Here is a 16,295-nt window from a genome sequence, read left to right on the forward strand (position 1 = left end):
CAGCTGACCTAAACCAACAGTTGATAAACACTTTGCAAAGGTCCTGTGTTTGTTATATGTACCATAATGTAAGCTGCAGTCAGACCAAGCCAAACTTCAAAGGCTTTCACTTTCCTATTTTCCAAACTCCTATATCTGAAACACATGTATTGAAAACATTACCTTCCAAATCCCTCTAGGGACAATACAGAACGACTAATTGTAAATAATAAGCTTTACACAGAGGATTGTTATGACTTCATGAAAATGGCTGAAAACTCTCCCTCTGCTTTAGTATTCCAGGGAACACTTGCAACATGAGACCTGGGAAGCATAATCCTGGAGTCTACAACAATTTCCACAAAACTGTATTTTTAACTGTTGGGTCCTATTAGATTAAGCTTCATAAATCTTTATTATATTTCCTTTTAGAATTCCACTTAAACATATCTCCATATTTTTAACTTAATATGAAGTTAAAAGTACACTCTACCAAGCAGTACCAGGATTTGTCTTCTAACTTTTGTCAGCTTCACTCTCCATTTTCTAACTGTTTACAGCAGATAAAATGTCACAGGGAAAACTATTTGACAAGGAACAAAATATTTCACTGAGTAATGACCTAGAACAACAAAGCCCAAGAAATTATTACACAGATGCCAAAGCAACCAGAAAAAAACTCCCACATTGCTTGTGCACCTGCTCTGAGACAGCAAACTTTTCCTCCTACTGCATTGCTTCAGCAGCTTTATTGTACAACAAGCTGGAGAGCTGATCCAAAACACCCTCCCCGTCTCTAAAATTAGCCACAGAACTAAAGATGAAATCGGGTGTTGAGTATTTCTTGGCAGCTATGCACAGCTCTGTAAGTGCCAGTAATGTCTCCCGTGGTATGCACTAAAGCTGGCACAATGGTGCTGTAGACTTCAGAGGAGCTCCTAAAGTTACATGTGTTCATGCTATGAGAATCTTTACTATCTTCAGCTTTTCATGCCTCCCTTTCCACAGACACAGTCCAGAAAATTACCCTCTATGCTATTTTTATGCATTTTTCCCATTGTTTAGTCATGAACATCTGAGACTATTTGAACCCATACAAAAGAGGTCACATAGAAATCTTCAGGTAATCAGGTATGATCCCATTTCTTTACCATTCTTAAAGCTATAGTAATATTTTGTTTATGAGGGACTCTCAAGTCTCTGAATTTAAATCCATTGACTACTTTATGAGTTATGTTGCACTTCAATACTTTTTAATAAAATGTCTTTCATTTCCTTAAAACTTTCACCTGAAAGCATAATTAAGTACTTCTAAAGGACAATATACTCAATAATTTCAGGGGGAAGAAATAAAAACTTTTTTGATTAATTGATTCAGAATTTCTGTCCCAAACTTTTGATAGGTAATAAAATCAACTACTTGTGCAGCTTTACCATACAATCATTTTCAGTTTAATTTCTGTGTTCTCAATGGTATAGTGTTCCAAAAATCCCAAACAGTATAGTGCATGCTTTCATCTACAGTTTTGATAAACAAAGGCATATGGAAAATTACTTACTGAACACATCTCCTCGGGGTTTCTGAGGATCTGGCTGGATCCTGTTGTCATCTATAACTCCTTGGGAAGATGTAGTTTCAATGGGAACACGTGAAGGCTCTTCAGTTGTTACCAGAGGAGTTCTTTGTAGTGGTAGTGTAGGTCTCACCGTTGTAGGCTGAGGTGTTGTTGGAGGCGGAGGCTTCACCACTGGTGTTGTGACTGGCCTTGTCACTGGCATGTATCTCGTGGTTGGCTTGGGTGTCAGTCGAGTTGTCCTGGGTGCAAGTTGAGTTGGCCCAGGTGTAGGACGAGTTGTTGGCCCAGGTGTAGGACGAGTTGTTGGCCCAGGTGTTGGCCTGGTCACTGGCCTTTCTGTAACAAAAGCAGGTACATGCAGTGGTCTGAGGAGTTGTGTCTTCAGCATCAACAATCCTACTCATTCTACCACTACCTCCCTCAGGGAGAGTGCTATTGGCCTTGAATATGTGATATAGACCAGGTGGTTCAATGAGAACAATAGGAATAACTGCAAAGAGAATTAAAATGGGACCAAAATGGGCATCTCAACCTCTCATTCCAGAAACATAACAGTCTATTTCATTATGACACAGATACATTTGGATAAAATAATTTTTATTCTTCTGAAGGTTTCCATTAGTTAGAAACATACTCTAGCATCAGCACTACTAAATTATCACATCCCTTTATGTCATACTTGGCACTGCAGCAGTTTAGAGATAATTTAGAATGACTGAAGGCCAAGACACTTCCATCCCACCTCCTCTCAAGCATCAAATCTCTTTCTAAGTCGGCAAAACTTACACAAAAGCATGCTGGTTAAAAAAGCATGGGCAGGAAGCCATTGGTTAAGCAGCCCTCTAAACTCGCCATGTTTGTAATCAGGACAGGAAGCAAGTTTACAAAGACCCTGATGTTACAACCATTTTGGTCACAGATGGCCAGACACCTTTGGATTAAGAAACTTCTTGCAGATCTTTCCTTCTAAACATTTCTCCTTGTCAATAAGCAGTAATCATTCTAGAGACTGAACCAAGCCAGCCTTCATTTAGATCCTTCCCTTTGCTAAACACCAGGAAACTGAGACATTTTTCAGCCTTCACAAAAATGAGGTGCTGGACCTTGGAGCACTTTCACCCCAGTGACAGTGCCCACAGTACCATCTCCTCCAATGTTTCAGAAAGGACAACAAATTTGAATTTAGTCTCACAAGGAGAGTTTCTGAAGACATGAAGCATAAGAATATGTTTTGTTGTTTTCTACTGCTTAATAAGCCTTTTATATCTCACTGGAGATATTAAAAGGCCCAGTAAGAAGTCTAGTCACATATTTTGTGTACAAGCCTTCAAGTATAGCACACAGTTAACATGAAGAAATACTATTTATTAAACAGTGAATTGTTTGATGATAGCAGGTAAAAATGTTTTCCCTGTGGCCACTTGTTTATTACTATCCCTTTGAATACCAGGCACTTTTGACATTTATAGTATATTAAAATATAAAACACCCCTTGGGACTATGTCCTAAGTAACACACATGAAATGTGCCCACATATACTTGCAAGCACTAAGGATATGATAGAACACTTTTTATTATGACAGCTACAGCTGAAGGGGAAAAATGGTGCTGCTCTTTAAAGAGATCAGTAAGTCAGAAAAGACCAGATCCCACAAAGGAATGCAGGATCAAAAAGATCCAGCAGATGCCACAGAGCTGCACACTACTGTGGGACGTCAAATATGGGAGAGCTCCAACACCTTATTCTGTACCAGGGGGGTGGCTGCTTCTCCCAAGAAAAAGGTGGCCAAGGGAATTTTCCAACAGCAAATCCTTCCAGAGAAATCCTCCCTCCTGGCTCTTCTCACATCTGGGAAGCAGCAGGGAGTGGATAGGGTGAGCTGCTGAAACGGGCCGGTTGTGGAGTGTACATAACAACAGGGTATGAGTAATGTGCACTGTTTGATCAGACCTACCCTGCTTACTCAGTTGCTCTCATCCTGAAGCTATCTCTAGAATCAAGCTGTGAATAGGGAGAGGTGAATTTCTTTCTAATTATGAAAATGTCTCAGGGAAAGATATTTTTACCAAGGCATGCTAAGACCTAGAAAACTCCAACTACATTCCCGAGCCCCTTATTTAGTATTAAAAATAGTTAAGAGAAACTGAGCCTGACAGAGCTGTACCTTAAAGTTTACAAAATGGGACACATAAGTTTTCAGAATCTCTATTATAAAAGGAGCATTACATACGTATGCAGTTTGTTCCATTGTCTCTGTACCCTTCTTTACATTTGCATTTGTAGGATCCTGGTGTGTTGTAGCAGTGTGAAAAACTACCACACTGGTGGTGGCCAAGGGAACATTCATCTATATCTGCAACAGGAAATTTACATTAAAAATCATTTGCTTCATAGAAACCTGACTTTCTGCTTATCCCTGCAAAAAAACCCAAACATTAATACAATTTTGACTATTAAAAGAAAAAAAAACCTTTTGCCAGGGGGAAAAGGAAAATAGACAGTCACAAATCAATGTGGTGATGCAAACATTAAGGAAAACAGGGACTATTGGGTAACTTTGGCATTTCTCAGCTTTTACCTTAGCATCAGCTTCAGACATGCCATAGGAAGTTTGCAGCTGAGATCATTAAGATCACAATTTTAACAACCACTTCTTACAGGTGACAGAATAAGAATAAAACAAACTGAGTGGAGGAATATGCATGTTCTTAATCACACAGATATTAAATTGGTTTTTCTTCATAAAATTCTTCCTATATAGTACATCTGTATAGATGTTTCTACATCAAGTAGAAACAGTTCCAGCAGTTTCATATGGAAATGTTTCATATGCCATATCCACATTTATTGTCAGCGATGCAAGCAAAAATCTCCAAATTCCAGCGCTCTGAACACAAATTTCTCTGAAAAAAAATATTTAACTAAACATAAAGCAATGCCTCATTATCTCCACAAGATCTTTTTTTTTAGTGAAAGAATCATAACCAGTTGATACCCTGTGAAACTAATGCAGAGTGACCTGGGAATATCTTTGTTGAAGGACATACACCAGCTGCATTCCAGTCTCATGTCCAGACAAAAACAGGTTATTTCCCAACTCCTGCCTCTTCCCCATCTGTCTGCAGGGGAAGGAAAGTTGGGCAGTCTGGGTTGGGAGGAGGTAGGGTGTGCACATATTCTTATCTTGGATCTTGGGACATGCTATGGAGCACACCAGCGTTACAGCTCAGACACAGAATAAGCTCATACTCTGCTCCAAGCCTGCAACTGCCAGTGACAGTGAACCCTGAGGAAAAAAAGGTTTTGGAAAGGAATTCCTGCGGTCATCAGCTCTGTTCTCCCCACTAGTTTCCACATAAGAACCACTTACAAGAATGTGGGCCAAATACATGCCTTCTCTTTCACAGTTTATTTCTATAATCCACCCTTTCTTAAAATACTGATGCAGTGTAAAACAACCTGGTTCAACATTTCAGCTGTAATAAATAAACATTCCTCTTTGAGCCATTAATTTAATTTCAAATACACAGCTCTATTACATGCACATGAGAAATAGCTTGTTATTACCATGGCATTGGTATTTGCCTCCAATGTACATCAGATCAAAGCCTTTATGACACCTGCAAATGTAGCTCCCGAAGGTATTGACACAGTGCCTAAATCGTGGGCAGAGAACCCTCCCAGTAGCACATTCATCAATATCTGTGAAAACAAAGGAACTGTATTATTCTTAATAACAGTTAAAATACACTGTCTAAATGAAACTGGTTTCACATAATGGAAAGCTAAAGAATAGTCAAAGTATTTTTCATAAATATGGCCCTTGGTCAGCCAGCAGTAATTCCTGAGCACTTCTTCTGTCTGTGCCCTCCAGCTCAGCTCTGGGTCACAGGCAGATGCCCACAGAGCAGCTGATGCTCACCCACTGCTGCTCTGCCTGCCTGGGAAGCTCTCAGACGAGGTCAGGCTGACACACAAAAGCTGTTTGCGCTGCCACTCACTCTGCAGCCCTTGGACACCGAGCTGAGGCTGCTGAGTGTTCAAACACTAATTCTCCACTGAGGTAGAGACCTGCCATGCCTGGCTGCTTCTGACGCACGCAGCTCCTCGTGCTTGCTGGTTATCTACAGGGCACAGTTCAAGACTTTGCTCTGCAGCTCTATCAGGCTCTTGATCTATGGGAAAGCAAGATTTTGCTCTCCATGCCATTCTTTTCCCAAAAGGAGCACTTCAGCTGCCGATGTCAAGAGCACAAAACAAAGCCGAGTGATTGATGCCCTGCTGCTCTTGTGAAAGAAACCTGAACAAGGCAGAGCCTCTTCCACTGCACAGAGAAAAATGTCATCACAAAGCTGCTGGTTAGTTAGGGCAGCTACCTGAGGTGGGGGAGATGGAGCTTCAGCTTCTCTCCAAGCTGTGCTCCCACAGCCAAAAGAAGTGACTTAAAGCCATGAGTTGCTGGCCAGCTGGGTTGTCCCAGTAGCTCCTGCTGGCACTGTCCCAATCTGCATGAAGAATTACTGAGGATAGCAGGGATTCAGCCCCTGAGCTCCCACACTCCTGACTGCTCTCTCTCCATCAGGAGCATTGCTGGAATGGTGCAGTAGAGGCCTCAATGAGAAAGAAAACAAGGCCAATACTGGGCACGTCTCCACATGCCTGAATCTTCCTATAAATCTGTCTCTTGATTTGAATTTATTGTTAACATTTTAGGCTTTAAATATGCTACTAAGTTTTACAACTCTACCATGTTTCTTATTTTAATTTAATCAACAAGCTATAATTTTCAACAATTTTTAAAAAACAATTTTCTACCCTTTATTAAAATATTATTTCAAGGCTGCAAGTTTAAGACTCTTGTACTAAGAGTTAGTTCTGTTCTTTGTTGGTTTTGGTTGGGTTTTTTAATCTTTAAATCACAGCTTCAAAAAGTAGTTCAGTAAGAACAAGATTAGCCACTGAATATACTTCATCATGGCATGGATTATGATCTTTAAAAACCTAATGTAGCATGTAGTCCTGTTTTTTCCTCTGCACATATTCATATTGATTCACATTTCTGAAAATTCACATAAGGCAAAAAATTATGTTAAATCATGGCAGCAGTGCATGCAGTTATGTGTCCTAGAGATATAGGACAGAACTGTTAATCAATACACTGTTCAAAACTGATGCAAAAATATGGAAAAATGTAACAGCCTTCCACTTGCATATAAGGAGAGGTGCGTGGATGCTCACTGCTGAGGGGAAATCCATTTTTTGATCAGTAGCCAAAAGGTGATATGCCAGTGCTTGTGATCAGCTTCCTGCAGCTCTCAAACAGTACAGTGACTGTGGCTTCTTTCAAGTCAATCCACGCCTGGACCAAAAGGTGTAGAGCTGTTTCCCTTTGCCTGCTGCAACATGCTGTGGTTCATACCTGCTTCCTATGAAAAGCAGGGTTTGGAGGGGGGATTGGGAGCTCACCTCAGCATCAGGGAGCTGCTCCAAAGGCACACAAGGCAGTGTGATGGTCAGCACCTAATGAGTGTGATGGTCAGTGTCCACCAGAGAAGCAGAATTGCTTCTCTTTCTTGTTGCAAGTATGATCACATTACCAACTCAAGCACAAAATAACTTGAGACTAATTTAAAAATAGCATGGTTTTTAAGTTTACAAGGCTGCATCTTCAATTTTCTAAGCACACACACAAAAAGGAAATAATTTTATAGTAAAAAATCATTTTCAGCCCTCAAATAATTTCAGAACATTTGAAGATGAAATGTGTATATGGCTCATTTCATTAAACTAAAATCCCAATCCAAAAACCTGGCAAGACCAATTGATTTATTGATTCAAGAGTCATTAATCAATTAATTAGCTGTTTAATCCATATTTTCACTGAATATTTTGCTGAATTATTTTTTCACTTTGTTGTCATTTAGTTTATACGATTTACCTTTATAGCCAAATTGGTGGCTCTTTACTGATTGTCTGAAAGGAATATTTTAAACAAGGGAATGATCAGCAAGTGTTAAACTAAGAATAGAATAATGCCTAGAGGAATTTCCACCTGTGCTAAAAATAGACATTGCATTCCCAGCTGTCTTTCAAACTTTCCTCAAACAAGGATTTCATGAGCTGTAGGAATTGCACACTTCAATTTTCTTACCACCACCTACACTTCTATTTGTACTGCAGCATTATCCAGACCCTTGCTGGAGCCAACAACTTCCCCAACGGTGACAAGCTTGTACAAACATGAGCAAAAAGCAAAGCCTTAGTCCCAAGTAGCTTCAACTCTTTGAGGTATTTACTGCAACTCGAACTTGATAGAGAAATAACACAGGGTGCATGTCATAATCACTTCTTAACAAAAAAGGGGAGAACATTATGTTACGATGCAGGAAGAACAGGCATCTCTTGCTGTAACTATTTTCTCTGTATTGTACAAGGCTGCTCTGAAATTCTTATGGAAAATTTACAAATTGGTTATGAGGTCATTCTAAATGATGCATACCCAAGTAAAATGTGGGTACAGAGTTCTTTGCCTTTCTGGGAAAAAAAAAAAAAAAAAAAAAACAAGTTTTTTTTAAAAACTGCACTGAAGAACTCACAGAGCTTCATAGGACTGGTTTGAGTGTTAGTCTTTGGCATTAAAGTACGTTATGTTTATTTCAAAGTATGAAATGCTCCTGAATAGAAAAATGCATACTAGGAGAATATTGCAAGCATTTTTTTCTAGAAAATTTCTCTACATGGTGTACCTTTCTTGAATTTGTACTTAAAATCATTCAGCTCACTATGGCATGTATGGCACAAGTATCTTCCAAAGATCTCTCTGCCATAATATCCACAATGGGATTCATCACAACTTAATCCCTTCAGTATGCAACAAGGGTAGGTTTTTTCCCTCCCATTCTTTCCAATCTTTCCCATACACAGATGTGCAAATCATGCACTTCAGAAAGCCTCTGACTTTGTGTGGAGCCTGCTCTTCGCGTCAGAAGATCTAGAGTATGTCCCTTTCTCTGCCAACAAATTTTTGGTCAGCATGGGTCAGGCACTTGGAGAACCACCTACCCCGTAGAGAGCCAAGATACCCAAAGGCATGATTAGGACATCCCCATTTTCTTACATTCTTTCAGTGTTACTGGTTATGGAATTGTAGCACTTCATAGAATATAAATAATGAAGTCACTGGAGCATCATATCCCACTCAGGATGTACAGTTAATGACTGATGAAATCACATGTCACACTGTTCTTCAGACCATAGTAGAGTCTGATTAACCATAAGCACCTTTTCCATGTTCACAAATGTGGGAACAAAACATTTCACTTTTATACACTCTAAGCTCCTGTGTTTATTTTAACCTGAAGTTTTGACAGTATGGAAGAAAGACAGCACATTCAATCCCACTAATACTAGGAACAAGCACAGATCTTCACCTTGCCCCACTATCATATCAATGATTTTTACATATTATCCCTCTACCCACTGAGCTAGGCACCGCCTTGTTGGGTATTAGGGAAAGGTGATCTCCCCATTCCTTTTTTTATGCGGGCAGATATTTTGAAGTTAGCAATAGTTTAAAATGACCCAGTAGCAGGAGTGGCAAGGGCCAAGGACTTGGATACCAAGGAGTCTGTATGGGCTTTAGGCAGACAATGAAACTTACAGGACTGAAAACACTGGCGATCTCTGACATGAGGGCACCTGAGCAACAGCCCTATTACTATTCTCATGATTAACAATTTTAAACAGCCTGTTCTATGCATTCTATGTACCTCTGATAAACTCTCTTGAACTGCATTCTGTGCAAGGATAAAAGCATTCTGGAAAAAAAAAATTAAAACTGTTAAATCTACATTTGATCACCTACCTACACAAGTCCTGCCATCAGGCCCAAGCTGCAGCCCTGGAGAAGGACAGCGGCAGCGCACCTCCCCTTTCAGCACGTCACAGCCATACTGACAGTTTGCCATCAGGCAAGAAAGGGCATCTGGAGAAAAATAATTGAACACATTTAGATAAAGACCATGATCAGTACTACAAAATGACTGAAAATTCTGGAGAATTAAGGCATCACATATTTATGATAAAAGTGGGAAAATGCTCGTACCCTTTAAAGAGGAAAAATATCTGCTACTAAATTTTTTCTTTCCACAAACTACTTCTCTAAGAAAATTTAAAAAAAAAAAAAAAAACTACCACAATTGTAGTAAGTTGTGTTATTGAATGCAGTCCCCAGAATATAAAGCCTAATATGTACTACAGACTCTCCTCTCTCCTGGACAGTTAGTGCCATTTTAAAAATGGGGTATCTCTAATTTAAGGTAATTTCTCTCCCTCTGTCCAGATATTCAAAGTAACTGTTTTTATAGGAGCAAGTAAGAACCTGATCCCCAGAGAGATGGCAGTACAATATTTATACCAGTCAAACAACCAACATCTGCAGCATTAAAGATTTCACGTTCATAAGGCCATAAGGCAGCAGAAATGCAGGTGTCTTGCTGCAATGAAAACTGCAAGCCCTTGTCCTCAAAGGCCAATTAAAAGTGATTTACAGCACCAAAGAATGCTTTGGGGGAAACTTTCAATAAAACTATTAAAATCAAAACAATTGCTCCTGGCTTTTTAGCCTAATTTAACTAGGAAAAAAGTAGCTCATCTTGTGCAGCTACCTAATTTCCAACAAGATTAATCTTTTACTTGAGGACTCATTTTCATTTCACAGAAGTTTTCCGGGGAAACTCGTGCAGGGATTTTGAGAAGCTGGGAAAGAGCAAGCACCAAGGCTGGCCGTACTTGAGCACGTTCCATCTGGCATTAGCATGTAGCCGTTCAGGCAGTAGCACTTGTAGCTGCCGAAGGTGTTCATACACCGGTGCTTGCACGGCCGCGGCTTTAGTCCACACTCATTCAGATCTGAAATGAAGGGCACAAGGGAAGAGGGTGGGAGAAGAAAATGCACAAAGCATGCATGGCAAAACTGCCAGTTCAAGCTGCTGGAGAAGGAAGGAAAAACATGGCAATTAGCTTTTTATACACAGCTCAGCTGATAGCAAGCATCCAAAACATCCTGCATGAAGCACCATTCATCCCTCCAGCCAAGCAGCTTATTTGGCTTGGTTTCATAGATGTCTTTTCATAAATGACAATATCAGCATTAGATGAAGTGCAGCTGCTTCATTAGGCAACACACAAGCTTAGGCTACCGACATCTTGCCACTATTCACGTTGATGCCATGTCCAGGACCAGGCAGCACTCAGAAGAAGAAGGAGGAGAGAGAAAGCAAACATCACTCTGCAATCACTATCATGATTCTGATAGCAATTCAGTGATTCACTATCATGCTTCAAAATTAGTGGCTGAGGAAGGTAGGAAAGCTGATGCCAACTTACTTCAAATAATCTCACAAAGAAAATTTAATCTTATCATTTAGAAAATACTAAAAGAAAGCATCTGACATCAGCTATATTTGTCAAGGACCATCCAAGAGGGCTAGCATTTCAGACTTACAATTTAATAGAGAATTCATGGCTTGAACTGAAAATATTCAGCCTACAGTTTCCATATTAGTATACAGACCTTCAAACAAGATGATTTCCTTCAGAACTCTCTTCCAAGAATATGTGTTGATTTTGTCTGAGTAAGCCAGAACAATTTGTCACTTATTATTGTTGCTAGTTTTTTGCATAGTGATGAACAAAGATGAGAACAAAGATGAAAATAATAAATCTATTCACAAATCCAGCCAGCGAGGACCTAAGAAAATGAGTTATCAACCGTCATCTCTAATATTGCACCATACTGTCTGGCGGTCTTTTGCAGAAGAGAATTGCCATTTTTTCCAGAAGTTTTCAAAGAGCCATCTCCCAGTACTAAGCACCATCCTATCAATTGTCACTCAATCCACGTAGCAGAAAAGTAAGTCTTGACGTTCCCATCATATCATAGATACACACAGAGTAGCCACTTGATAAAATGCTAGCTGAGGAGGTGACAGATGCCTCCTGTAGACTAGAGGCAAAGGCTCAGGTTTAAGATGCTGATCCAGAAAGATAAATAGACCTCTGGTTGCAATGAAGTCAATAATTCACTGATTGCTTTTCAGAAGTAAAGCTGAAAACTTAACTGGGTCTACATAGTAAATGGAGTGAGAAAAGTTACATTCACTGTAAAGGTGAAGTCAGAGAAAACATTGAGTCTAGACAACTACACCTGGAATTTTACAAGTTCGAAATGTTTGGATTTTAAATTTGTCCTGAAACTCTGTAATCCATTGGTTTGTGAGAGTAACATTCTTCACCTTACTCTTTTCGGGCAAAATATTTTTAAATGGCATTCTAAAACTGAGAAACATATTCCCTTTCATTTGACTGGTAAAATGCAGAGCCATGAAGAGAAAAATACATGTATCACACTGCAAGTCACTGATGCAATCCAAACTCAGCTGCGAGGATGTTGTCTCTTTTGTCACTGCTGTTCCTGAGAGCTCCTAGCGGTGTTTACATGTATCATTAAACTTTATTTCTTCTGACCTACTTTCTTTCCATCTTCATGGGGTCAAGGAGTAGCGAGCATCATGCAAACATGGCCCTCCCCAGAGCCCTTCCCCTTAGTTCATTTTCCAAGGTCTTGGGAAGAACAGCATGTTTAAGGACAAGAAAATTTCCTGCTCCCCTCTTCTGCAAGAGGGTAGCAGTAAGAGATGTGATATTCCATTTCTACCTCTTAAGGCTGGACAAGATTTTTCCAGGAAACCTGAGGGGGAATACTTTCTCCTCAAGTGGTGAGGTAGATCAGGTGAGCCTAAGCAGGACTTCAGTGAGGAAAGATTGCCATAAGGGCTGGACCTGTGCATGAAGGAGTGATGACCACCTCTGCAGTCTTCCTGAGGACTGCGTGCTGCAGAGACAGCACCCCTTCTACAGCTCTCACTCTTTGGGAGTTGGGAGAAGTTTCAGGAGAGTATACTTCTCACAGCAGACACCAATGCCACACTCACAAGAAAATACCTGCTGGGTTTGAGAGAAACAGCTGTAGAAGAAAGTACATTTTTCCCTGTGAAAGCAGGTCTTCTGGTAGGAGTTGTGACTACAGGTGTATGCCTAGGCCAAATGGAAATGCAGTAGATGAGTAGATGATTATGCTAGAGGGCAAGGACAAGTTTTCATTGTGGAAACCTTTGTGTGAAAAAAGCTCTACATAAAAATCTCAAATAATAAGCAGATGAAAGCTCACATTTTGAAAGGCAAACTTCTCTTGGCAGCACAAAATTTTTTTTCTTTTTTCTGTAAAGCATACCACAAGTAGGTAGTTCCTGACAGACATTATAGCTGTATTAATATATTTATTACACATGCAATGTGTCTGTTAAAAAAAGCCATTGTTGCATTAAAAAACTCTGTTAGCATTTGATTTCAATTCATAAATGTATCCCCAAGGAACACATTGTATTGAATATACTGAAGTTCACTGACAAGCATCATTTTGAAGTAAGAGGAAAAAAAAGTTCTCTTAGTCTAAAATATTTGTATTCTTCCTATTTTCTACAAAAAGAATCGCTTTACAAAATAAAGGCATAACAGAGCTAAGTATAAAATACTTAACTAGAAGTAGGGACAGAATAAGGAAAAGTAACACTGAAATTAAATTGACGGGGCATGATTTTAACAGTGCCCTGTGTTAAGTTCTAATGTTTAAATTCCACTGCATTTCAGCTCCTAAGTTTAGATACTCCTGACTACTAAAGAACTGTCATGCACTTACTTCCAGAGTTATGACCACAGACTCAAAGTTGAAAATAAGTATTTACAACTGTTGTCATTATATCACCCTGCATAGAGTATAAATTACATTATGAGCCTTAAAATACTGGATCCTTTTAGAGGACTCCGAATTCTACACCACCACTTGATACAAAGTATTCTTAGTACAGAAATAAAAGCTCTGGTACTGACAAATAGACACCTATTAGTAACATACTATGAAAATAGTATAAAGTGCAACACTACCAAAAATTTTAATAAATCCCTTTAATTTCTTTTTGGGAATGTCCACTCATTGTCATGCATTTGAGAATTTCATTTTTCAATCTTTTAATTTCCCACATTGCCTACAATTTCACAGTCAATGCAAAACCAGCACTCTTGATTTCAAAGTAACTCAAGGCAGTAGAGTACATAAAAGTAGACTGACTTTTTTGGCCACTATGGGAAGCAGGTTTATAACAAACACAAGCTGCTGAGCACAAGTATTTTATATCTAAAGAAATTAAATGAAATGTGAGTGCAAGGGAAGGACAGAGCGTTATGCTGGCAAACCTGGATGTGACTCCTTTGACTGCTGCACTGCACCACCCATGGTCTTGGACCAACTTCAGTGCACACCCAACAATTAGCCACTTATTTCTAGGCAGATTCAATACCCTCTGCTATTTTCTTTTAATTAGCTTCTGCAGACCTCAGCACTCAAGATTTTTTTCTGCCTTTTTTGCCTATCACGTAACTTGGATCAGGCAACACTGAAGTTAAATATTCAATACCACATTTACCCAACTCTGAAAATAGAAAGTCAAAGACCAGAAATCAAGAAGAAAAACTAAACTGCTATCACCATACTATAAACAGTAGATCAGCTTTCATTTCCAGCAGTTGCAATCACACTATCCTGTCAACCTCATAAGAGATTTCTATCACCTGAAGAGTTCTGTTCACTTCGTCTGATTAATCAACAGCTGCCAAATTCAGAAGTTTTTTAACCCTCCTTTTCTACAACTTTCAACTTCACCTAAATCACAGTTTTGTCATTATCTAACCTGATAAACAATTTCCATCACTATCCCTTTACACAGGAACTCAAAAAAGAAAAAAGGCAGGCTCTGAAAGAAGAGCAGACAAAAAAAAAAAAAAAAACAAATGCAAGTGACAACCATGAGTATGGCAGAGTCCCAACTTTTCAGAATACACACGGAAGCACCAAGGAAATACAACCAATTATTTGCTCTGCATGCTAAGGGCACTGCAGGTTCTGCTTTCACATCCCAGCCATTGATGGGTCTATCAGCCTCCACCCCCTTTGCAAGAAATTGCACTCCTGTTTGAAGCCGTGCAGAAAGGAGGAGCACAACACCTGAAACACAGGACCACCTCACCCCTTGCTGCTACATTTCCTGCAGGATGATCCAAGGGGTGGAACACAAGAGCTTCACTGCTCTGACCAAGTAGACTCGTGTACAGCTGCACATCTTCACAGGATAGGGAGAAGGCACAATAAAAATATGGCAATATTAATTACTTCACTTAATAAATATACATATATATCAAGTGCTGACAAGAATTTCAAGCAGTGAACTTTGCATCATTCTCCTAGAACAAACAAGGTAAGAAAATAGAAAGTTACAGAAAAACAGCCTTAGATTTTTTTGAATAAAGACAACCTTTTCCAGCCAAAGAAAGTTAACCTGTATGTGCTTGAGACTGCTAGCAAAAATTACAACTGTTTGTATTTGTCTTACTGAATATTATTTGTATTTTCTTCAAGAGCAGCTACCAATTTTCTGATGAACACATTTGGAATGTATGAGTTCTGCTATTATCACTATAGATTAAGAGAGGTGGCAGAGGGCATTTTCTCTCACGTGGCTCTGTTTGTTTCTTCACTGCTTACACCTGCAAAGCTGGGATCAAAAAGCCAGAAGGGAAACACTAAAGCCATTCAGGAGATATGAATGCTGTAGGGAGAACACATGGTTAGCTCTTGTGCAGTCACTGCAATTTGATTGCTGATGATAGCAACACAATTTAAAAAGTATCAGGTAGTCTTAACTTCTGAGTGATCTAAAGCAAGGTCTGGATTGTCACGGCAGCTGCAGCACCACTGGAAAAGGACAAGCATCCAGCATCATCACACAGCCAGGGCTGAACAGCTCTGCTGAGAGGCTGGGCTGATCTCTTGGATCAGTCCCAGGAAAACAGCCTGATTCATGGGGCACATGAACAGATGAGATGTAAAGCCTGTTTATCAGAGCTTGTACTCAAAGAAAGCCTTTCACCAAGAACATGAGCATACTTTACAGCCCAGATTCACGCATCCCAGAACCACTTCCATCTCTGCAGGAAACTCCAGCATCTCCTCTGCCAACATTGTTACTTCTGTTACTATTCTAGAACAGGATTGAGAAAATGGGCCACAGGCTGAGCAGGGCAGGTGCTGTATTAAGCTATAATAACATTGGTCACATTTATCCTGTGCCATTTGAATCTCCTCCCAGCAAAAGCAGACTCTGCATTCACTGCACACTTTCCAGTCTCATCCAAACACTGAATCAGCACATGGCAAGAACACAGATCATGTCCCCAGGACCAGCTCAAGGGTCTCACCATGCTGGAGAGCAGCCACCTGAACTGGTGCACATTTGGGGCACCACAGTCAGCTGGCATCTCACTAACCTCCTCTACATCTGCTGGGCAGCTTTGTCACCAACACCATGCAAGAATATTTCATCAATACTGCCCAAAGTGCTTCCTTTGACAACCTATCACATTTTTCCTTCCTTAGCATTTAGTGGCAAGTAAATAGTTTAGTTCAAGATTGAAGCCTCAAGTAGTTTGGAACGCATTCTTTCAATATTGTTAAACTATTTACTACATATAAAATCCGTTACACATACATCTAACTGTTAGTTCACTGCACTGTTTTCTAAAAAGATTTTGGACTGATGAAAACATGTAGAATAAAATCATAATTT

General features: G+C 39.7%; 1 protein-coding gene across 8 annotated transcripts in view; it reads right to left on the bottom strand.

The window, feature by feature from the left end:
- Positions 1-16,295, bottom strand: part of NPNT (nephronectin) — a 48,973-nt gene that overhangs the window by 13,637 nt on the left and 19,041 nt on the right. For 5 of the 8 annotated variants that reach the window (XM_068187450.1, XM_068187453.1, XM_068187451.1 and 2 more), the window contains 5 exons: positions 10,348-10,467; positions 9,422-9,541; positions 5,125-5,259; positions 3,788-3,910; positions 1,539-1,892 (listed from right to left, as the gene is read on the bottom strand). In XM_068187450.1, coding sequence (XP_068043551.1) covers positions 1,539-1,892; positions 3,788-3,910; positions 5,125-5,259; positions 9,422-9,541; positions 10,348-10,467 — 852 coding nt within the window. Of the gene's footprint in view, positions 1-1,538; positions 1,893-3,783; positions 3,911-5,124; positions 5,260-9,421; positions 9,542-10,347; positions 10,468-16,295 lie in introns of all 8 variants that reach the window. The other 3 variants (XM_068187454.1, XM_068187452.1, XM_068187448.1) reach the window with 2 other exon arrangements.

Source organism: Anomalospiza imberbis, chromosome 4 (assembly GCF_031753505.1).
Source record: "Anomalospiza imberbis isolate Cuckoo-Finch-1a 21T00152 chromosome 4, ASM3175350v1, whole genome shotgun sequence".
Taxonomy (NCBI): Eukaryota; Metazoa; Chordata; class Aves; order Passeriformes; family Viduidae; genus Anomalospiza; species Anomalospiza imberbis.